The sequence below is a fragment of the Myotis brandtii genome, unplaced genomic scaffold (genome assembly GCF_000412655.1).
Source record: "Myotis brandtii unplaced genomic scaffold, ASM41265v1 scaffold436, whole genome shotgun sequence".
NCBI lineage: Eukaryota > Metazoa > Chordata > Mammalia > Chiroptera > Vespertilionidae > Myotis > Myotis brandtii.
In genome coordinates, this window is record NW_005366679.1 from 3,984,259 (window position 1) to 4,009,674 (window position 25,416).

The window sequence follows — 25,416 nt, forward strand, 5'->3', positions numbered from 1 at the left end:
GTGGCTCTTACACAAAATACTGACTTCTGCACATGGGCCACGAAGTTTCAATCGCACTGTACGTGCGTGCCTGCACGTGGTATTTTGTGGAAGAGCCACACTTAAGGGGCCAAAGAGCCGCATGTGGCTCCCGAGCCGCAGTTTGCCGACCACTGGGTTATACTATTATAATTAATTGTTTTTATTACTGTCGTTCCCTTGGAATTTAATCTGCCCTGCCTATACCTTGTGTTAATGTATAAAGAAAACATCAATGACTGAAACACAGGCTGGTCAATATTCCATATCTCAGAGGAAAGTGATGTCCCTGGAGAATGCAATGGCATCAGACTTTAGGAGAGGACGGTCCTACAGCTTCTTTTCCCTGCCCCGTCTCCAGGTACCAGGTGTTGGTGAGTAAGCACTATGGCTTAAGTGAGTTAGAGGACTCTCAGCTGGGAGCATGACTTCTATCTCCCTCAGATTTCCCTCCGAGGGGACTTTGGCCAGGAGGGACTTGTGAGTTATCCCTGGATGTCCACCAACACCAAGAGGGGCAGGGCAGGTGTCCTGGGGTAGGTTTGCAGGTAAAATACAGGATGCCCTGCCAAATTTGAATTTCAGCTAAACAACAAAATTTTTTGAAATTTTTTAGTATGTCCCTAAAAATGTATTATATTATACTAAAACGATTATACTTATACTAAAAATTGTTTGTTCTTTAATATTAAACTGGGTGTCTTGTATTTTCTATTTGTTAAATCTGGCACCCGTGATCCTGGTAAACCCCTGCTGCTTGGTGGGCAGGGACCTGTACTGCTCATTTTTGTTCCCCTGTGCTTGGCACAGTGCTTGGCACACACAGGTACCTGAATAAATGAGGTGAGGCCACCTTGATTTCTGGATCCAGCTCCTGAGTTCTGCCAGATGCTCATGAGGCATTGGCAACTTTTCCTGGTCCACAGGGGCTGATGCCATTTGATAAATATCAAATATGGAGGGAAGCAAGGAGCAAGAATAGGAGTAAAAAGAGAGATTTCCAAAGGGCCAAATACTAAGAGTGAACAAGCAACTCTAAAATGTCTGGGCCAGCAAAGGGCCGTGACCTCTAGATATGAAGCTGATGAGTAGAATTTTCACCACAAAGACTTTCTGCTATATGCAACCTTTATTGTCATCATGATTTGGAAATTTGTATAACATAGGAGTCAAGGGACTGGGGTGGCAATAAAGAGTCACCAAGGCAACCAAAGTTACAAGATTGACCAAAGAGAACTTTCCATCACTGGCCATCCATCATTCCACCTGGCTTGTCACAGTTTTCCTGGCAGGGAATTAGGGCAAGTTATGATTCCAATAGATTGTTTGGTCAGGAAATGGTAGATAAAAGATTGAGTTTATAATAAACATTCACTGCTTCTTTGGTTCCTCTTGGTTTTCTTTCTTTCTTTTTTAATTTTAATATGTTTTTATTAATTTTAGAGAAAAAGAAAGGAAGAAAGAGAGGGAGAGAGAAACATTGATGTGAGAGGGAAACATGGATGTGGGAGAGAAACATCCATCGGCAGCCTCCCCCATGCACCTTGACCAGGGATCAAACCCGCAATCCAGGCATGAGCCCTGAATGGGAATCAAACCAGCGACCTTTCAGTGTACATGATGACGCTCAGCCAACTGAACTACACTAGCCTGGGTTCCTCTTGGCTTTTAAATTTAAAAAGATTGGAGAGAATTTGTTACAAAACAAAGACCCTTTCCAGAGATAAAGCCTGCACCCCTTCTAGAACAAGGAAACACATTCCAAATGTACAAGAACTGGGGGAGCCATGGGGCCTCTAGATATGAGGCTGATGAGTAAAATTCTCACCACAAAGACTTTCTGTTATACACAATCTTTATTGTCTTCTGTTTGGAGGTGGGGGCCAGTGGGCTGGGTTGTTATTTCTTTTCCATTTGTCACTTTTAACTCCAGAGGTAATTTTACGGAAATCTTTGTCAGAGTTCTATAATCCCCTAAATATTAACTTGGCTTTAACTCAACACGCCACATTACAAGAGGCTCAGATGATTTCCAGTCTGAATGATTTCTGGTCTCTGTTGCCAAAATAAAGTTAAAAAAAATACCTCTAGGGATGCCCAGGGGAGGCCTAATTACCTCCCTCTGTGGGAGGGGACTCCCCTTGGAAACAAATTGGCCCCTGGGCAGCTTTCTGCTCTCACTATGCTGGGAGATGAGACTACAAAGCTGGCAGGCGTGGGGAGATTGGCAGCCTGTCTTCCTGGCTCCTTAAATCAAAGGAAAAGCATATTAGTAAATGTTTGAAGAGCTTGGCTTACGGTCCCTTGTCCAGGATGTGTACTCTTGCAGACTGAACCTTGTTAGAGGAGAAGGAGGAGAACATAATGGATAAAAACCACACGAGAGCCCTAAATTCTTGGGATGCTATGCTCCTTACTCTTCAGCAATTTCTTGGGTCATCGGTCATCATAAGAATGACAGAGACAGACCCCCATCTGTTTGGGGGCTGCAGTGAGTAACGCTGCTGGACCACTACACTATAGTTGAATACTAAGGGAAAGGATGATGATAAGTCTAGTTCTTGGTACTCTGTTCTGCCTTGGACCTGCTCATGGGTAAGAGCGGAGATCAGCAGGAGCCCAGTGATATGGGGACCAGAATGTGGTCATGCCACTGGGAGAACTCTGCTCAAATGAAATGGCTAGGGTCTATTTCATTCACACAAGATTTTAAAAAAAATATATTTTTATTGATTTCAGAGAGGAAGGGAGAGGGGGAAAGAGATAGAAACATCAATGATGAGAGAGAACCATTGATTGGCTGCTTCCTGCACTCCCCACACTGGGGATTGAGCCTGCAACCTGGGGCCGTGAACCAACTGGGAATCGAACCATAACCTCTCGGTTGACAGGTTGATGCTCAACCACTGAGCAACACTGGCCAGGCCACACAAGATTTTAAAGAGATTTCAAAAGGAGGACATTGTGAGGAAGTGAACCAAATCTGGCATTACAGGGAAAAGACCTGGGCTCATGACTCCAGTATCCTGTTTATCAGGGATGTGGCAAGTCTTTTTATGACTCCATGTGTCATTATTGTCATTTAAAATGGGACTATGACGCCGCATCACCAGATTTCTGGGAGTGTTATGTAAGATAATGGATTTGACTATGTAGCCCATACAGAACGGGCATGAAAAAGTCAAATGGTAAACCCCGGGTGGCTGCTGCCCCGTGTGGGTGCGGACGGCTGACTCTAAAAGACCGCAGCTTGTACCTGAGAAACGAAGCCTGGAAGATGAGCTGCTTTTACTCAAAGCCAGGGAGGACTATGTGGTCCCTCCTACCACTGCAGCATCCCAAGGCGAGTGGTCCTCCCTGCTGGGTGAGCATACAAGAACTGGGATGTGGAAATAATTGATTTAAAAATTTTTGTATTTCATGTATGAATTTTGAGCAATTATGAACTTGAAGAGAGGAAATGACCACTCAAATGCAGCTGCTCAGTTATTTGCTCACTTTTCATTCAACCAACATGACGGAGAATAGGATATGGAAAAAGAATGAACAAAAACCCCAGCCGGTGTGGCTCAGTGGTTGAGCATCAACCCATGAACCAAGAGGTCAGTGGCTTTGATTCCTGGTCAGGGTACATGCCCAGGTTGTGGCTCAATCCCCAGTAGGGGGTGTGCAGGAGGCAGCTGATCGATGATGTTTTTTCCTCATTGATGTTTCTATCTCTCTAACCCTTGCCCTTCCTCTCTCTAAAAATCAATAAAACATATTTTAAACAATGAGCAAAAAGTGCAAAGCCCCTGCCCTCACTACTCAAATGGAAGCACTGGACATCAGCATCTCCTTGGAGGTTGTTGGAGATGTAGGGCTCTGCCCCAGACCTATCAAATCAGAATCCCCAGGAGCAGGTGCAGGTTTGAGAAACACTGGCCCAGACCATGAGAAAACAGAATCTTAAGCGGACCAGGGCAGAGGCATTTTCCCTTGACCAAGGAAGGCAGCTAACTGAGGGTTTCTTTCACTCACTCTGCAGGGAGGTGAGACTGAAAACAGTGTGTGTGCAGTGTTTGGAGCTGGTGCATGGTAAACTATATGCAGTTCCCATTCCATAGTTTTGTAATCTTCAAGACGTTTAGGTCTTTTGTTTTTTGGTTAATCCTCATATTTTTTCCATTGTTTTTTTTTTTTATAAGAGAACGTGGAAGGGAGGGGGAGAGACAGAGAGAGAGAAACATCGATGTGAGAGAGACACATCGATTGGTTGCCTCCTGCATGCGCTCTGACTTGGGCCAAGGATGGAACCTACAGTTGAGGTATGTGCCCTTGACCAGAATTGAATCTGCAACCCTTCAGTCCATGGGCTGATGCCCTATCCACTGAGCAAAACTGGCTAGGGCAAGACATTCAGGTCCTTATTGATTTTGAGGTAAAGGTACCTTGTCAGTTTTTGCCTGAGATGCCTGAGACTAGAATGGGCAGAATACATGAGCAGCAGCCTGAACAGAAGGCTCCTGGATCCTAATGAATGGCCATCTGGAGGTGGCACAAGTCACAAAAGCACTTGTAAGCTATAAAGGCGTGTAAATGGGAAGTGGTAATGTCATGAGCACACTTTGAATCAGGAGTGAGAACTGTAAAAACAACACACTCCTCTTTTTCCAGCTTAACTTTACAGTCTGGGAACATGAGCAGGTGACAGGGTCTGGCAGTGGGGATGAAGGAGGGGGTATCCGCCATGGAGAGAACAAAAGTTAACACGTGTCACTCTCCAGCTTTTGAGGCTGGAAGAGCAGGAAAACGGTGAACTTTTCCTTTTTGCTACATCCTTTCATAGTCTCCACTCCAAACATGATATCTTATGCTATTTTTAATGGAGAAATACAGTTAAACTCAGAAATGGAGAAATAGAGTTAGTCAAACTCATTGATAAATGAGCTGGGGCTAGAACTCTACATATAACCCTGTGTATGGGGTCAATTCCTAGTCCACCCAGAATTCAGCTTTTACCTACAACAAAATCTAGCTGACAGCCTTCAGGGTCCCAGCTCATACAAAGTCCACCTTTTGCCTGATAAATATGAACACCATTAAGAACTGTTTCTCCCCAGCTGAGCTAGTCCACGATAGCTGTATCTAAATCATGGCTGACATGTGTATTCATTACCTTTCATTTATTAAATCTCTTTTGTTAGGTCCCAAAGGAAAGTTTGGGGAGTAAAATATTAGTTATTAAAGATAGTTCTGAGATTTGTCCAGGCTCAGCTGTGTCAAGCATCTAATGCAATGCTTCTCAAACCACCTTTTTTAAAAAAAAAATTTCATGTCACAGACCAATATTTTTGTAAAATACAGTAAAAATAAATTAGCAGAGAAATAAAATGGGTAAAATAAAGACATACAGGGTATAAGCCCACTGTTCATGCATTTGGGTGTTGCAGCAATGTGAAATTGCTATGAAAGTTCCAAGCCAGTGGTTCCCAACCTTTTTTTGGCCATGCCCCACCTAAGCATCTCTAAAATCCTGATGCCTCCCCCTCCCCCGTGACATATAATTCTTATTATTCAAAAAGTGAACTCCTATTCACGTGGAGGAAGCCTAAAAGGCCATTAACGTGGTACAAAGAGGCTTCTAAAAAACATGGCATCCATGAAAGAGAAAAAGAAAAGAACAAAAGGACAGTTGAAGTACTGAGGAAGAAATCACTAAGAAATTGTTAAAAAAAATAAAAATAATATGAAGTGATATGAAAAAATAGCAAATAAAGTTTCAAAACATATAATAAAGAACTGAAATGCATAAATATGTCACAATATATATTTATATACTGTATATGAGGCTCCTAGAACCATAAGAAATGCCAAAAATTCACTGTTAATAACTCACTCTCGAATTGCCCCCTTAAAAATCAAATTGCCCCCCCCATGGGGCGTGTGCACCACGTTGAGAACCACTGTTCTAAACTCTTATTTTCAATCTCTGTAATAACCTTGGAGCGGGCTGGTCAGGAACAGTTTGCAGCTGCTGTAGCTCAGCTATGCTTTGAGTAGCTGTGGTCTAATGGACATGCTAAGTGAGATCACCTCCTCTAATGCCCACCTGGAACAGAGTACTACTGCTGTCAATGTTTACTGAGGGCTTCCTCGGCACAAGGCACTCTCTGTTCTAGTCGGCTACATGTATTACTTCTCCCATGATCCAGTGGGGCAGATGGAGAAGCTGACGGACAGAGATGTTGAGTAACGTACTGAAGATCAGCTAGGAAACCCAGCATTACACCCTGCCTCCAGAGCTCGCTCACTTCACACCCTTCTCCCACTGTCTCTCAGTAGGTGTTTAGATCAGATGGCATCTGAATCTACCCTAGGAATAAGTAATACTTATTATGGGATTGGTGATAGTGCAGTAACCAACAAGAACTATTGTACCCTAGTATCTCTTAGTAACATACTATAGGAACAGTCACCAGAACAGAATTGACATTTAATTATTGAGCAACCCTTCACAGTGATCTGAAACACGAATTTTGGCATCCCCTTTAACCAAAACTGAAAAGGTGCTCAAAACTCAGGAAATGTCATGCAACTAGCAACCTCCAAGTTCAATTATGATTGATAGCAAAAAGGAGCATTTGGGGAACTAAAATAGCAAATAGCTAGGTCATGGGGTCAAGTAAGAACTGTTTTAGCCTCAGCTGTCACCCCTCCCACGGGGCCATAGGGGTCAAGTCGCTCTTCCCTTTTCGCTCACAGTGCATTTTTTCCCTTGCCTCCAGGCTAAAGCTTTGGTGTTCCTGTCTTGTTTGTAATGGGAAGCCGAGCCATGGAGCTTGATGAAAAGCTGTTTTCCTTTTTGGTGTATCTTGTATTTTGAACACTGCTGTGTTACAGGAAAGGGGCCTGCTTCCCCTGGCAAAGCTGTAATTGTGCTGGCAGGGCGGCCTGCCCCCCAGCCCCAGCCCTCTCTGTCCACACTCTCAGAGTCAGCCCTTCTGGGGCCTCACACTTCCTGGGCTTCCTTCACTGTCTCCAAAGCTGATAATGATGTCTCCCACCTACATCTCTTGCTGATAAACGAATTCCTGAAATACCTTTACAGACCTTCACATCACCATAAACGCTGCTTTAGGGAAGGACAAATGGTGGAGTAAATGAGCAACAGATGGAACATAAATGGTACCACATGTCAGACTTAACCTCTTCAGTGAGAAGAGGGGCAAAAACCCAAAAGCCTCTCTTCCTTCCCCATGCAAGAAGAAATAACAATAGCCATAGTTACTGCCACAAATGACTGTGATGGTGTTCCTTTTATACCAGTGACTAGCATAAGACCTCTCTTGCTTGGAAAGATATACTTATTTTTTATTAAAACCCTGGTTACTTTGGTGGGGTGAAATTACATTTAGCTTTCTCTAAGCAGGGGGCAATGCTGACCAGAACGTCACATGTTTTTAATTATGGCCCTGAACCTCCTCATGTACATTCTGTGAGCCAACAGTTGCTCTCAAAGAATCAATTTCTCTTTGTATAAACATGCGTCGCTTAAAATGGTGGGAGTTCTTGTAAGCACTTTTTTTTTTTTTTTTGGTTAATCCTCATCTGAGGATATTTTTCCATTGATTTTTAGAGAGAGTGGAAGAGAGAGGGAAAAACAGAGAGAAACATTAATGTGAGGGAAACACATCAACTGGGTGCCTCCTGACCAGGGCCTGGGCCGGGGAGGAGCCTGCAACCAAGATACGTGCCCTTGACCGGAATCGAACTTGGGATCCTTTGGTCCACAGGTAGATGCTCTATCCACTTAGCCAAACCTCCTAGGGCTTGTAAGCACTTTAAAAACTATTTCTTTTCATTGAGCAAAGGTTCTGAATATTAGCTCTCACGTCTGGGGGACCCTGGAGGGGCACAAGGAAAGGTATCTAACACTCAAGGCTATATTATCGTGTTCTAATGACTGTCATGGGCCTAGAACCATGGTTGGCAAACTGTAACTCGCGAGCTACATGCGGCTCTTTGGCCCCTTGAGTGTGGCTCTTCCACAAAATACCACGTGCAGGCGCATGTACAGTGCAATTGAATCTTTGTGGCCCATGCGCAGAAGTCGGTTTTCGGCCTGGGCGAGTCTATTAAACCTCTTGCTTTTGCATCAAGTCTTGGTCTCGGCGTTTGACTTGGGGTCGTCACCCACTCCGTCAGGCACACCGGGGGTCTTGGGACCTCACAGAAGAAAGGCACACAAAGGGCATTCTGGAAGGTAATGATGAAGGTTACTGAGGTACCACTTTTGGAAGGAAAAGGCAAACATCACCCTTGACATTCCTTTAAGTTTCTTTGAATTATCCATGATATACTGTGAACACTGTAATTCTCATCCACACTAAAATTTGGGATCTGTTAGGTCGCCGAAGGAGGAACGCATGAGGCCAGAGTGGTGAGGGATTACGAATTTATTCAATCATCGACACATCAGGTGGCTGAGCCTGGATGGCTCCAGTCCCCAGTGATGGGAGTCAGCAGCTTTTAAAAGACTTTTGGCGGGCTTTTTTCTGGGCAGAGACTTCTTTATGCATACCCGGAGGGGAGATAATGGAATGTGGTCACCGCAAGTGAAATCTGTTCTCAGCAAAGGGAATGTCCATAGTGAAATGACCTGGAAAGCCAGTTCCTGGGGGAGGGTTATCAATTCAATTGCTTGATCAAACCTAACAGGATCCATTCATTGGACTACATTGAAGAAAGAAATGAAGGAAAATTCCATGAGCTGGTATCTGGGCATTTATATTATCGTGTTCTAATGACTGTCGTGGACCTAGAACCATGGTTGGCAAACTGTGACTCGCGAGCTACATGTGGCTCTTTGGCCCCTTGAGTGTGGCTCTTCCACAAAATACCACGTTCGGGCGCATGTACAGTGCAATTGAATCTTTGTGGCCCATGCGCAGAAGTCGGTTTTCGGCCTGGGCGAGTCTATTTTGAAAAAGTACTGTTGATATTTGGCTCTGTTGACTAATGAGTTTGCCGACCACTGACCTAGAAGGGCATGGGAAACTGGGTAGAAAATTTTATTTTGTTCTTGTCTGTACTCAAGATTTATTCCACGTGCCTCTGTAAAATCCTTACATATATTTAAAGACTTTGTTGCTGTGAGGATTAAACAATATAGCAGTAAAAGACCCTAGCATAGAATCTGTCATGTGGTAATGATACCATTGTAATTAGAAATAGAGCAAAGGGAAGGCCAGACACTGTAGGCATGTCATTTGGGCAGCTTCACAAGGAAGCTGCAACTTTGCACTCCCCAGGGAACCATTGGCCTATTTCCTGCAAAACACTGGGAGGAAGGGATCCAACAAAGGGGAGATAGACTCATGCCCAGTAAAGTTGGGATGACATAGGGAAGGTACTTGCTTGTCAGTCAAACTGGGGAACAGAGATCATTGGCCAGAATGGGCGTGGCCACTGCAAGCGTGTGAAAATTTGAGAACACTTAATCTACTAAACAATGGGGTTCGCTCTCTTGGCTCTTGGTGACTCTTGATTCTCAGGGCTCTGTTGGTCCTGCTTCCAAGCATATGCCTGAATGGCCCTCAGCCATGCAGAATGGACAAATGGACTGCTGTGGGAAACACAAGCTAAGCTAGCCTGATGCTGGACTGGACCCAGCTCCAATGGAATGGAAAGGAAACACTGGACACTGGCTCTGTTTCAGCTCTACTGCAGCCCTAGCTACCTTTTTCTATGCCTGGACTAAGGGAAACAGACCTTTGGAAACCCAGTGGTGTAATTCCACGGAAATAATGTTTTCATCATATCTCATTCTCCCTGTGTGAGTCTCAGAAAATTCCTTTTCTCAGGATATTGCAAGAAACCCACCCCTCATAAGCAATAGGGGGAGCTGAGGCCCTCTCCCCTCCATTAACAGTAAGAGCTAATCAAACCTATAGACACAGTCTTCCTTGAAAAATTGTTAAGAACTTGGCTCCCGGCTCTCTGCAATCTCTATTGTGGACTCAATACAGAGGCATCATGCTTAAGCTCCTGGGCAATGCCTTCAGGGACTGTATATGACCCAGGGTTAGGTTCATATGTGACTCCCAGGATGTCAAGATGGGAACTCTGGAATGACAGGTTGCAAAGGGTCTCAGAGTTTGAAAAGGGTCTTTGCAGGTCATGTTACTGGTCTATACATTAGGGCCATAGATTGACTCAAATTCCTGGCTCTCCCTTGTCATCCATTTCTTTGATGTTCATTGCATGAAATTTAGGATAAACCAAAACTCTGGGGCTATTCCAAGGAGGGCATAGTTCCTGGAGCCATTCTACTCTGAACTTGCTCTCCTTATTCTATTTATCATTCATTCTCCCACACACAATGTGTGTTTTTGTAATCTTCACCTGATGATATATTTTTATTGAATTTTTTAGAGAGAGAGGAAGGGAGAGAGAGAGAAAGAGAAACATCGATGGGTTGCTATTGAATCTGCAACTTAGGTATGTGACCTGACTGGGAATCAAACCCACAACCTTTATGGGATGATGCTCCAACCACCTGAGCCACCCAGCTAGGGCCACACAATGTTCTATTTTTTCCCCCTCCATCTGCCATCTCTTTCCATTCATACCTAAATCAGAAATACACCTACCCAACTGGTTGTGTCTATAATTTACCTTCCATTCTCCTTCTTAAAATGTTTTCCAGGCCTAATTCTTAAAAACAAAATAAAAAGAAACACAAAATCGCACCACTACTACCACCATCACCACCAAAACAACAAAGGAACATACCACCCATTTAACCAAGCAAGAGGATTGGGAAAGTTTTAATCACACTATGTTAAAACTGTTCTTATAAACAACTTCCTCCCGCCCCCCCTGCCCAAGGCTCTGATGGCTTTGGCTGGGGTTTGAAAGATGGATCTGAGGGAACTGTCACCCCTGCCCCTCAGGTCCCCACTTGGCCCTGGACTTGGAGCCATGTAGGTGCTCTTTCTCCTTTCCCTCTGCTTTCCCCTTCTGCCTTTTCCTATTGCCCTCCTTCCTCCCTACCTTTTCTCATTACTCCTATTTACTTCCAACCCTGAATTTCTTTCCAAAATTTTCATCCCTCAAAGTTTCCATCCCCAGTTGGGGCCTGAGCTGAACCTCCTACTAAGACCACCTGTGACAAACTATCCCCAACTCCCATGGTGCCTGATTAGAGCAGTCTCCCTGGCGCCACATGCCTTTGGCAAAGGCACCTTTGAGTATGATCAATGGCTGCTCAGCCAGTGCGCAGTTGTCCAGTTGTCGGAAGTCTCCCTCCGCAGCTCATGTCAGGTCCTGGCAGACAAATGGTTCAAGGGATAGTGGCTCACACAATGGATAGTGGTTCAAAGGCTCACACACCTTTCCCCCTATCTTAACACCTTTCCTTTTCCAATCCACAATTGCTGTTATCTCCCTTCTGCATCCCCAGAATTATTTTCAAAATCTAAACTCTTTGCTTAGCTGTCCTGTTCTTTAGCCTTTGTTGTTTTATTATTTAGATATAAACATTTTTTTCTAAAACACAGGAACAAGAAAGGTGCCAGTGTGCTTACCCGATGCATCTAATAAAGCTCACCCAGTTAATTCAGAGTCATTCTGCACAAAGAAGGCTCGTGTCTGCTTTAGTTTTTCTTTCCCTCTAGGATGCTAATTGTTTTCCTTTTCATTATCTGATAGTTTTGGCCTGAAGTCTAAAATCTGGCCTGCTGGGCTATGTGTCAGATTTGTAAATTAGATGACGTCTGTTTTGAATTTTATCATCTTTAATTTTCTTTCAAGTTCTCTTCATTTATTCATTTCCCCTCCAATTGTAAGGATCAGACTTTGCTGGATGCTTTAGACAAAAGCGTCGACCTTTCTGCTTTTTGGGGGCACAGATTAAAATTACTGAAGTTACATGGTCACAATGAAGGCTATTCAGGGAAAAGATCTTGGGAGAGAAGCCTTAGCAACCATCCCAGAGAGGATGAGCAGTTACCACAAAAGCTGGCTGTCCACACCAGCGTTTTGAAGTTCCCACCGAATAATTATAATCGATTAGAAGGAGATTGACAGTGAAGGTTGAACTGGGTGAAGTATTTTGAATTGAAGAGGTGGTGGAGATGGCAATGGTGGTAGTACGTGAGGTGACTAGTGACCTTTTATCTCTTCACATTTAATTAACCTCTTTGCTTTTTGCTTTTTTCTCTCAGAGAAATAATAAAGGGAAACATGTATGAGTCTTCTCATACATGAAGACTCATATTTTGATAGTGAGACCTTATGCTTTCCTCCTATTTACATACCTGCTAAATTCTTCTTTTCATGGGGAAATTGTTTATTGCTTATGGTTTTGGACTTACTTATTAAGGATCAATTTTTCTGTTAGAATGCCTAATGTAATACCCTTGTATAACATGTTTTCCCTTTATATAAACCTTTTTCACACATATAATCTCACAGATGTCAGTTGGCCTCTTGCAACTTTGCATTTCTAGAGGCAATAGAAGAACGGATGAGTGGCTGGCCAGAACATGTGCCTATGCTCTCACATCGGATCCAGATGTTAGTCATCACTGGGAAGAAGAAATAGCAGGCTGGCTGTGGGCAGAATACAAAATGGCTCCCCCAAGCACCAGCTGGAGAAGCTCTAAACAAAATTCCCGAAACCACCCCATGGACATTGGCCAGCAGTGACTTTGTGCTTGCACATAAATGACAAATCACCCCTTCATGATGCTGGCCCTAGATTTCTTGGATGCTGCTGTATTTGGGCTGTTGCTAGGCAGATCATAGGTCTGTGGAAATGCCATTTTTAAATGGAATATATAGATAGCAGTAGCTTTCAACTAGGGGTGATTTATTAATGCCTGGAGATGTTTGTGGTTATCATAACTGAAAGAGAGGATTGCTATTAGCACCTAGTGCAGTGATGGCGAACCTTTTGAGCTCGGCATGTCAGCATTTTGAAAAACCCTAACTTAACTCTGGTGCCGTGTCACATATAGAAATTTTTTGATACTTGCAACCATAGTAAAACAAAGACTTATATTTTTGATATTTATTTTATATATTTAAATGCCATTTAACAAAGAAAAATCAACCAAAAAAATGAGTTCGCGTGTCACCTCTGACACACGTGTCATAGGTTCGCCATCACTGACCTAATGGGTAGAGACCAGGGATGCTGGCAAATATTCTATAATTCACAGGACAGCTTCACAACCAAGAATTATCTATCCAAATTTTAATAGCACCAGAGTTAGAAGCCCTGGTATATAGGCATCTATACATTGAACCAGGTAACAACAGATTTTCATATGCACAACCAAAACTATGAAAAGAGCCCTTGCGATTTGTCTTCCTTCGACGAACAGTGGTTGTTGACCTTGATGACCACTTTGGCCAGATTATACTCTCTGTTGTAGAATGGGGGAAGAGACCCTTCTAGATTGGCTTCCCTCTTGCTACGTTTTTTCTTGGTCATCAGCATCATCTTCCATGTGTATTCAGTCACTCAAACTAGAATCTCTGGGTTTTCATCCACTCTTCTCCCCTACTTCTCATCACACCTCCTACTAGTGATCAATTCCTCATAATCCTGAGCTCTCTCTCCTTATAATGATCTGCCCCGACTTCTTAAATTCCCCACCACCGACCACAATTGAAGGAGCCTATTGTTAAGTTTTCAGCACTAGCATCCTGGTCGCTCTCTCTCTGGCCAGCCGGCTGCTCTTGCCAAATCCATTCAGTGCTCCACAACATTAGCCACTTCCTCATTCATCTAGTCCTTTGGTGAGAAAATATTTATTGAGTGCCTACTCTGGTCATTTCTGTGCTAGGAGCTATGACCACTCCCTGGATTAAAATCTTCCCAAGCTTCCATGTTGCTTACAGGACAAACCCCTTGATGCAGCATGTAAGACCTCTGATAATCTGCCTCTGACCTAACTTTTCGGCTTAGTCTAATACCCTACGCTGATGACCTTGAACCTGCCACATTGAATCAACTGCTTTTCCTTAGTCCAGCTCACACACTCTTGAGCTCTTTTATCCGTGCATGTGAGGAGTGTCCTTTCTATCTACTCTCATTATTCATCCTGTATAACTTACTCTAGTACCTACACAGATGCTTGGCACGGACACTACTCAATAAATATGGAATGAACTTAAATTTCACCTTCTCTGCGAAACACTCTTTAATTACCTGGCTGTTGGTTAGTATGTGTCTCATGCTCCCTAGTTCATTGTATGCACTTCTGTTAAAACCCTGTCACATACTCTGACTGTGAACCCCTTGAAGGATGGTGTTTGAGAGTACCCTGTATTTAGAAAAAGTTCTGGTAAGTGTAATAATTTATTTAGAAGTTATTCTAGGTTGAGGTAGTGGGTTTGGCTTTCTTTGGGAAGTTTCACGCCTACAAAAGAAAGTGTAGCTGCCTGTGCTCTGCCTCCTTGGAGGTTCTCGACAGATTCTCGAGTCCACAGAAATTCCTGCTCACCTGCCACTTTGGGGTTTGGTGGTTTCCAGTTGTCGGGTAAGGAGCTTGGCAATGGCAGTGAAGCTGTTGCTCATGCGGAAGATGTCTCTGCTCTGAGGGCCCAGGAGGGAGGAGAATGTGTCTGTGATGCTCTTAATCTCCAGCAGGAGAATATGGTGAAAGGAGTGCTCCATGTTGGCCAGCTGACTCACCAGAAATGGCAGGCAGCTCCTGGCTCTCTCCTGCCAAGAACAACAAAGAACATGTATAAGTGTTGGTGGGAATGTAAACTAGGACAGCCACTATGGAAACCAGTATGGAGGTTCCTCAAAAAATTAAAAATAGAGCTACCATATGATCCAACAATCCCACTTCTGGGAATATTCCCCAAAGAAATGAAATCATTATCTTGAAGGGGTAGTGGCACTCCCATATTCATTGCAGCATTATTCACAATATCTAAGACATAGAAACAAGTGTCCATTGACAAATGAATGGTTAAAGAAAATGCAATAGAATATTATTCAGCCATTAAAAAAGAAGGAAATCCTACCATCTGTATTAACATGGATGACAATGGAGGACAGTATGCCAACTGAAATAAGCCAGACAGAGAAAGACAAATACTGCATGGTGTTAGTTTTAAGTGGAATCTGAAACAAACAAATACTCATACAAATTGAGATGAGAAAAGAGGTTGCCAGGGGCTGAGGGAAGGGGAAAATAGGGAGAATTAAAGGGTACAAATGTTTAGTTATAAGATTATAAAATCTGAGGACCTCATGTATAACATGGTGACTACAGCTGATAACATTGTCCTGTGTAATTGAAGTTTGCTAAAATATGGGAGGTGATGGATGTGTTAATTAACTCAATGGAGGAATCCTTTCACAATGTACTGGTATTATGTATATCAAGTCATCACATTATACACTTTAAATATCTTATAATTTAACATCAATTATACCTCAACAAATCTGGGGGGAGGGGATGAGGAAGAACAATGAAGAACAAAGGCCTATATTTTAAGAGTCTCGTGACCTGCAGATGGCAGTTCTATGGGTGTCTACTTAGAGAACTAGCTGGAGCTAAACAGCATTTCATTCAGAGTGCCTTTGAATTGGCTTCTTTGAAGTTTTAATTTTTTTCCTGATTTTCAGGAAAACTTTTTAAAATAAAACGTTTGTTCTGTTACTCCTTTCTTATAAATAGGTAAATTATCTCATTGGCCTATCTCACCCGGTCTAAATCTCTCAACCTCCATTAATAATCTGACCCCACACATCTACCCTTCCCAAGTTTGTGACTTTCTCTGGCCAGTCTCCAAGTCTGTGCCTCACTAATTCTACCTGCCCAGGAGAGGCCTGGTCAATCCTGGATCCATCCATCTGCCTTGTATCAAATCAGTGTCCAAAGTTTACCTCCTCTCCACACGACATGCTCACTCATTTGTTTACTTTGGGCATCTTTCAATATGTTCCATAGTGTATGTGCCTGGTCAAACAAATAGATTGTGTTCCTTAGTTTTAATCAAATTAGCTCTCACAAATGATTTAAAAGAAACTGAAGATGAACAATGACATGAACAATGCAGGCATGAGTGAATAACCAGAAAATGGCTTAGCTGACATGTTTCCTATACCTATCAATACTCCTCAGCAGCCATAGTAGGAGGTGCCATAATTGACTAACCAACATGACTAGAACTTACCCAAATTTTTTTTAATTATCAAGAAAGTTATTTGAAATGTAAATGTGCACCCAACATAAATAATGATATACCATTGAAAAATAAAATAATTTTAAATATGGATTATTTCATTTTTAATTCCTCTTTTAAAATCTTTTAAAAAAAAAAATTTCATTGATTCTCTACAGAGAGGAAGGGAGTGGGACAGAGAGCCAGAAACATCGATGAGAGAGAAACATCGATCAGCTGCCTCCCCCCACACCCCCACTGGGGATGTGCCTGCAACCAAGGCACATGCCCCTGACCAGAATCGAACCTGGGACCCCTCAGTCTGCAGGCCGACGCTCCATCCATCGAGCCAAACCGGTCAGGGCTAAAATCTTATTTTTATGTATTCAATATTTTTGTAATGTTAGCATAATAGAAAATATGTATAACTATAAATAAGTATATGTATTGGAAGTTGATGCTCAAAATCCCAAGTGATAAGTGGTGAGTTATTCTTCTCACCAGGAACTCCTTTTTACTCCTTGTTCTAATATTTGACGCCTTAATTTCTTTCAACATGTAAATCTTGTCTCCTCCATGAGCTCTCCACTGTGCCCATTTCTCTCTGAATTTTCACTGTATTATAGATTATTTTTAAAAATATTGTTTAGCACTTGATCATTTCTTTATTCTTGTTTTTATTTAGTTAACAAATAGGTATTACATGCCTATATATGCTTGTGCTAGATTCTAGATGACAAAGATGAATTGGTCTCTGCCTTTAAGAGACCCACAATCCCCCTTTCATTTATAATTCTCTAGTGGTTACATGTACCAGCCAAGTCTCCTAAAGGGGCTACTTCTCATATATCAATCATCTGCCTGGCACAGAACTGAGTGTGTATGTCTCGGTTCATTATTTGAAGCAATCTCACATGCCAAAATATGACCTGACAAATAAAGCATGTAGTTGCAAAGGAATCTGTGCTTTACAAGAAATATTTATTACAGAACAGATTTAAGTAGTGAAGTTCTCTACTCTTTAATACTTAACTTGATTTTCAAAGATTCCATGTACAATTGCACCGGAACACATCTCTTGGGGAAGTGGAATACACAGCTTGACAGCTAATTGAAGAGATATGTATTCATTAAAGGATTAAAATGTTAGATAAATAAAAAATAAGACCATTGGAACAAGTTCCTGACAGCCCATTTTCTATTTTTGGCTCATACAATTGCCAAGTTGCAGAAGGACACTTAGATGTTCTCAGATGCTCTTGAGTCTAATATATATATTGCAACATAGAATCTTTCATGCATGCAAGGGCTCCGAATGTGAATTCATAGTATGCAGTGCATCTCAGGGACATTTTCCATTCCCCATTTAAAGGCAAAAGCTGTATGGGTCCCTACCATGCGCTAGGCCCTGTTGTAGAAGTTAGGAACACAGAATGGAAGAAAATGCCTGCCATGACAATGAGGCAACAGATAATAAACAAAATGCATATGTAAAATATATAGTGTGTTGGATAGAGAAGTGTGCCTCAGAAAAAGATGGGGCAGGGAGGGTGTTGATGTTAAATAGTGTCACCAGGTCAGATCTCACAGAGAAGGAGACACCTGAATTCAACAAGCTTTTAAAGTCTAAACCCAACATTCTCAGTAACCATAGAAAACAATTACAGTAAAAGTCACCCTGGTCGATACAGGGAAGTCAGGAGATGAAGAACTGGGACATGGGAGATGTGCCATTTTCCTACTGAGCATGTACTTTCAAATTTCAAGTAACTTCCTCAGCTTCTGATTCAGATTTCTCTTTAACAATTTTTTTTACACCGTGTCACAAACATTTCATGTGCTCATCTAAGTGTCCCTATAATTTCATTAAGAATTCTCACCCTGGGGGAGAGACCAAGATGGCGGCATAGGTAAACACCAGAGACTGCTGCCGCAAACAACCACTTCAAAAATACAACTAAAAGACGGAACGGACATCACCCAGAACCACAGGAAGGCTGGCTGAGGAGAGACTCTTCAACTAGAAGGAAAAATAACAGCACACCGAGGCTCAGAGGAGGCGCAGTGTGGAAAAAACTCAGGTGCGGAGGTGCGCGCGCAAAGCGGGCTGGTGGCTGAGAGCGCGGTTGTCGTTTTCGGTCAGGGGGGAGTCTCAGACTCTGAGCTCCAGATACGGGCGAATCGCTGGGGACTCGGACCCAAACGGGAGAAGCGGGAGTGTCTGGCATCAGTTGGAAGGCAGCTTTCCCTCCGAGGTTTGCAGCGGTTCCGGGGGTTCTGAGAAGCAGAGCCTCTGGGAACAGGACTGAGGGCACCATAACGGCTCCCTCCGCCCGCCCTGTTGAGCCCGCCCCGCCCAAGCCCTGCGCAGAGCCATTTGCCGGATCGCCTCAGGCAAAGGCTAGATTAGCACCTCCCCAGAGGACAGAAGTTTTCCGCGGCAGACACAGCTGATTCACACAGCCAGTCGGCCTGGTGGTCAAATCCCTCTAGTATTAACTACAACAATCAAGGCTCAACTAGAACAAGACTGCGCACAAAGACCACTAGGGGGTGCACCAAGAAAGCATAAAAAATGCGGAGACAAAAAAACATGACAGAAATGGAGGATATAGAGCTAAAAATCGCAATTTTGAGGGCTTGCAAAAATGTGCTAGAAGCTGTCAATAAACTTGAGGAGAGAGTCACGAAAACTAATGAGACCCTCGATGCTATGATAAAGAACCAACTAGAAATTAAGCATACACGGACTGAAATAAAGAATATTATACAGACACCCAATAGCAGACCAGAGGAGCGCAAGAATCAAGCCAAAGATTTGAAATGCGAAGAAGCAAAAAACACCCAACCGGAAAAGCAAAATGAAAAAAGAATCCGAAAATACGAAGATAGTGTAAGGAGCCTCTGGGACAGCTTCAAGCGTACAAACATCAGAATAATTGGGGTGCCAGAAGATGAGAGACAGCAAGATATTGAAAACCTATTTGAAGAAATAATGGCAGAAAACTTCCCCCACCTGGTGAAAGAAATGGACTTACAGGTCCAAGAAGCGCAGAGAACCCCAAACAAAAGGAATCCAAAGAGGACCACACCAAGACACATCATAATTAAAATGCCAAGAGCAAAAGACAAAGAGAGAATCTTAAAAGCAGCAAGAGAAAGAGACTCAATTACCTACAAGGGAATACCCATACGACTGTCAGCTGATTTCTCAACAGAAACTTGGCAGGCCAGAAGGGAATGGCAAGAAATATTCAAAGTGCTGAATACCAAGAACCTACAACCAAGAATACTTTATCCAGCAAAGCTATCATTCAGAATTGAAGGTCAGATAAAGAGCTTCACAGATAAGGAAAAGCTAAAGGAGTTCATCACCACTAAACCAGTATTATACGAAATGCTGAAAGGTATCCTTTAAGAAGAGGAAGAAGAAAAAGGTAAAGATACAAATTGTGAACAACAAACATGCATCTATCAACAAGTGAATCTAAGAACCAAGTGAATAAATAATCTGATGTACAGAATGAACTGGTGATTATAATGAATCAGGGACATAGAAAGGGAATGGACTGACTATTCTTGGGGGGGAAAGGGAAATGGGAGATGCAGGAAGAGACTGGACAAAAATCGTGCACCTATGGATGAGGACAGTGGGTGGGGAGTGAGGGCGGAGGGTGGGGCGGGAACTGGGAGGAGGGGAGTTAGGGGGGGGAAAAAAAAAGGAACAAATGTAACCTGAATTCATTAAGAATTCTCACCCTGGCCTGGTGACTCAATAGGTTGGAGCATCATCCTGTACACCAAAAGGTTGTGGGTTCATTTCCAGGTCAGGGCACATACCTAGATTTGGGATTTGATCCCCCACTCTGGGTGTGTACAGGAGGCAACCTATCATTCTCTCTTTCTCTCTCTCTCCATTCCTTTCTCTAAACATATCCTTGGGTTAGGATTTAAAAAAATAAAGAATTCTTTTCATTATAAAAATTAGCAAGCCCTTTCTTTAGAGCATTTGTCTTCCTAAAGGTGAAGATGGCTGTGTGAGTATTTGCTGAAAACAACATAATTCTGAATGATCTTCTGGCAGGCAAATTGAGCTGAAGGGAAAATTAATCACAGCGCAGGAACAAGAAAAATCATGGCTCTGGAACTAGCATATGAAACCAAGCCAATTTCATATGGTTTGTTCTGAAACCTTGGAACATGTCCAGGTACCTCTCAGGAGTAACAGATATAATTTGGGATTAGAAAGTGTGATGTTAGGGTAAGAAGGGGGTTAGGAGATTCTGATTTCTTTCTTGGATCCATGATATTTTGTCTCAGGAGCCAGTGATTGCATTTTTTTCTGCTTTCAGTCACCTCACTGTGGGGACAGGGTCGACAGTACCTATTTCAGAGAGGAAGGGAGAGGGAGAGACAGATAGAAACATCAATGATGAGAGAGAATCATTGATTAGCTGCCTCCTGCATGCCCCCTACTGGAGATCAAGTCCACAACCCAGGCATGTGCCCTTGACTGGAATCAAACCCAGGACCCTTCATTCCCAAGTCGATGGTCTATCTACTGAGCCAAACCACCTAGGGAAGTACACCTTAATTGCAGACCTAGCCTCATCTCTTCTGAAATAAATTGATTATTTATTATTAAAATAATAATAGCTAGTCTACAGAGAGCACTTAATATAAGTGACAAGTCTATTCTATATGTTTTAAAAATGCAAAGGACCTAAATAGACCCCTTTTGAAAGAGGACATACAGAAGGCCAAGAGACATATGAAAACATGCTCAAAGTCACTAATCATGAGAGATGCAAATCAAAATGACAGTGAGGTACCATCTCACACCTGTCAGAAGGGCTATCATCAACAAATCAACAAACAACAAGTGCTGGCGAGGATGTGGAGAAAAAGGAACCCTTATGCACTGCTGGTGAGAATGCAGACTGGTACAGCCACTGTGGAAAACAGATTGGAGTTTCCTCAAAAAATTAAAAATGAAACTCCCATTTGACCCAGTAATTCCCAAGTTGATGGTCTATCCACTGAGCCAAACCACCTAGGGAAGTACACCTTAATTGCAGACCTAGCCTCATCTCTTCTGAAATAAATTGATTATTTATTATTAAAATAATAATAGCTAGTCTACAGAGAGCACTTAATATAAGTGACAAGTCTATTCTATATGTTTTAAAAATGCAAAGGACCTAAATAGACCCCTTTTGAAAGAGGACATACAGAAGGCCAAGAGACATATGAAAACATGCTCAAAGTCACTAATCATCTAGGCCCTGTTGTAGAAGTTAGGAACACAGAATTGAAGAAAATGCCTGCCATGACAATGAGGCAACAGATAATAAACAAAATGCATATGTAAAATATATAGTGTGTTGGATAGAGAAGTATGCCTCAGAAAAAGATGGGGCAGGGAGGGTGTTGATGTTAAATACTGTCACCAGGTCAGATCTCACAGAGAAGGAGACATCTGAATTCAACAAGCTTTTAAAGTCTAAACTCAACATTCTCAGTAACCATAGAAAATAATTACAGTAAAAGTCACCCTGGTCGATACAGGGAGGTCAGGAGATGAAGAACTGGGACATGGGAGATGTGCCATTTTCCTACTGAGCATGTAATTTCAAATTTCAAGTAACTTCCTCAGCTTCTGATTCAGATTTTTCTTTAACAATTTTTTTTACACCGTGTCACAAACATTTCATGTGCTCATCTAAGTGTCCCTATAATTTCATTAAGAATTCTCACCCTGGGGGAGAGACCAGTTTGAGAAAGATAAATATCACATAATCTCAGTCATTTGTGGAATATAATGAACAGCATAAACTGATGAACTAAAATAGATCCAGAGACATAGAAGCATTGAACAGACCATCCAATCTCAGAGGGAAGGCAGGGGGGTGGGGATGGGGGGAATGAGAGATCAGCCAAAGGACTTGTATGCATGCATATAAGCATAACCCATGGACAGACAGTAGGGGCTGAGGGAATGTGTTGGGGGGTGGGAATGATCGGGGGGAGGTCAATCGGGGAAAAAGGAGACATATATAATACTTTAAACAGTAAAGAGTTAAATAAAAAATGTATTTCTATATTTCTCCCAATAATACTATGAGGTATGTCCTGTGATCAATGCCATTTCACAAGGGGGAAACTGAGGCACAGATAGAAAACCAACTTGCTCAAGGTCACATTGCCCTCTCTGTCTCTATAGCTGTGCCCTCCTGTCAAAAATTCTAAACTCACCCATGCTCATATTTTTCCACTCCTTTTTTCTTGTTCATTATTAGTTATGTGGTCCTTTCATTTGATTGTTTTTGATTTAGTAATATAAACATTATAAACTAGAGGCCCGGTGCTCAAAATTCATGCACGGGTGTGGTCCCTAGGCCTGGATGGTGATCGAAGTGTGAATGTCTGGTGTGGAAGGGCATGTCCCAGCTGATCTCTTGGGCCATGGGCAGCATCTGGGCCCTTGGGCCCCCGTGTGCTCCCCTCTACCTGAGTCATGGCGCCAGAGTCCCCATGTGGAGATGCAGTGAGCTCGGCTGGACGCCGTGGGCCGGGGCACAGCGTGGGCCTCTGGGCAGCGCAGCAGCGCCACATGGAAGCCAGGTGGGCAGTGCACTCTCTCCTGGTCGGCCTTGCAGACCGGCTTCCGCACGAACCCATGGGGAGCCCAACCAGCCCGTGCGGTGGCTGCATCCAGGATCACCTGGAAGAGGCCGCGCAAGTACGGGGTGGGCTCCTCAAGGGCGCCCGGCACCTGAGCACCCGCTGCCAGCGCTGTGTCGCCAATGCCCACCATGTTCTGCACTGCCCCTGGTGGTCAGCGAACATCATAGTGAGCAGTCGAACTCCAGGTCGAATGACCACCCAAGGGGACAATTTGCATATTAGGCTTTTATTATATAGGATACTCTGTGAATACAAAATAGACCAGTAGTTCTCAAAGTCTTTGATCACAGGACCCCTTTACTCTCTATAGAAGACCCTCAAAAAGTTTTTGTTTATCTGAATTATACCTATTGATATTTATCATATATAAAGCTAATACTGAGAAATTTAAAAAGTATTTCTGGTGACATTTTCAGTTGGTACAGCTGGGGAAAGGAAGAGGCCAGAGATACTGCTAAACATCCCCCCCTCAACCAAGGCTGAGAAACCCTAAGATAAGTGAAACTGGCTTTCTTTCTCATTCATGCAAGTACGTGATGGTGAAGAATACAGCCATGAGTACAGTTTGGTGCCAAGGCCTTGATTGTGCTAAGGCACCAGCAACTTTACTTACCGTTGCTTTTGTCCTTTCAGTGCAAATGTTAACACAGTGGAAAAGGTCAGTGATGTATGGGTATTATCGTGAAAATAGAACCCCTAATGGTACCTCAGGAATTCATGGACCACACTGAAAGCTGATGAATTAAAATCAAGGGTCAACAAACCTTTTCTGTAAAGGACCAGACAGTGAATATTTTTGGCTTGGTGGGCTATAGGGTCTTTGCTGTGGGAAAACAGCTCCAGACAATAAGTCAATAAATACCAATAGGTGTGGCTGGATTTGGCCCACGGGCATTCATTTACTGACCCTTGAACTAGATTATATGCTTGCAACATTGCCTTGGCCACTCCATTCATTTTTATCAGTTTATTTGTTTTTAAAATACTGCTACTCTTGTATCATAAAGCTCCTTTGTTATTCTTTGTCAGGATAACAGAATGTAATTCAGAATGTGGCCAAACATGGAAGTGTGGGTGCCCGGTTACGACAACAATAATCTCTCTTTATTAAGTATCCACTGTGTGCCAGGTACTTGGTCTGTGCTTTCTCACTTAATCCTCACAACAACCGAGCAAAATGAGTATCAGGATGGGTACTGATGTCAAAGGGCCAATCACCTGACCAAGGTCACACAGGTGATGGAGTCACAGTGACAGAGCAAGATTGAATCAAGATCCGCCCGATTTCTGATGGTTTCCACTTGGCCTGGGCTGAAAAGACCGTTTACTGCAGCTCTGTGTGCTGCAACCTTCCTCTCTCTGGCACCCACAGCAGCATCACCAATTGATTATAGTGCTTTTTCTCGGCTGAACTTTCCCAAGACCCATCTTCAACACTATTCTCCTTGTGAGGATATTTTAATGGCTGCACATCTCCCCTCCCCATTCCCATATAATGTGATTGAATTGGATGTGGTCCAGGCATGGGAATTTTTTAAACCTCCCAGATCATTTTAATTTTCAGTTCCAAATCTCTAAAATTTTGAGAATTTGCTGATTTAGGAACTGTAGATTTGGTCCTAAAATCCACACTTTGTTCTCTTCTATTCTTTACCAATTTGCAAACCAGTAATAGAAAATAATATATTTAGCTGCTGCATAAAATTATTTTACCCAGCATCTGTTATTCTTGCTTTAGTATTATTTTTGCTTTTATGTTTTATTTTATTGTATTTGGGGGGCACTGCTATTTATTTATTTTTAAAGTTTGTCTTTATTATTGAAAGTATTACAGATGTCCCATCTCCCCCACCTCACTCCCGTCTCCTGCTTTTTTATTTTATAATGACAAAATCATTATATTTCTTCACAACACAACTCTCTGAGAGACACTTGTGAGGACCATTAGAAATGGAAATCGAATGAGTTTGCCCTCAGTGTCTTCTCAATGAAGCTTTGCCAGGGAAATGCAGGCCTCTTTAGGAGCCCTCAGAAGCCCGAGGGGGGCCAGTGCTGCTTAGCTGCTTGGGGGTGTATTTATTCCATGAGTCTCTTTCTTTTTTTTCTTTTATATGTATGTATATTTGATTGATTTCAGAGAGGAAGGGAGAGGGAGAGAGAGAGATAGAAAGAAACATCACTGATGAGAGAGAATCATTGATCAGCTGCCTCCTGCACGCCCCCTACTGGAGATCAAGCGTATAACCTGGGCATGTGCCCTTGACTGGAATCAAACCTGGGACCTTTTAGTCCACAGGCTGACGCTCTATCCACTGAGCCAAACCGGTGAGGGCTTGAGTCACTTTCTTAATGGTGGTGGGGTTACTAGTTCCAGAGCAAAAGTTGATGGGTTTGTGTGGCTCTCCCCGCCACCCCACCCTAAGTCTTCAGCTTGAGAAACTCGAGTAGGAAAACCAATTCTTATCAATTTGTCCTGGAATTTCCCCAGTTTTACCATTGAAAATCCCTTATCTTGGGAAACCCCTCAGTCAAAGA

The 25,416-nt window shown here is 42.8% G+C and overlaps 1 protein-coding gene across 1 annotated transcript in view; it reads right to left on the reverse strand.

Annotated features, from left to right (window-relative positions):
* Positions 1-14,752, reverse strand: part of LOC102263838 (ventricular zone-expressed PH domain-containing protein homolog 1) — a 110,553-nt gene extending 95,801 nt beyond the window's left edge. The window contains exon 1 of the mRNA XM_014546241.1: positions 14,517-14,752. Coding sequence (XP_014401727.1) covers positions 14,517-14,689 — 173 coding nt within the window. The 5' untranslated portion in view covers positions 14,690-14,752. The remainder of the gene's footprint in view (positions 1-14,516) is intronic.
* Positions 14,753-25,416: the final 10,664 nt, after the last annotated feature.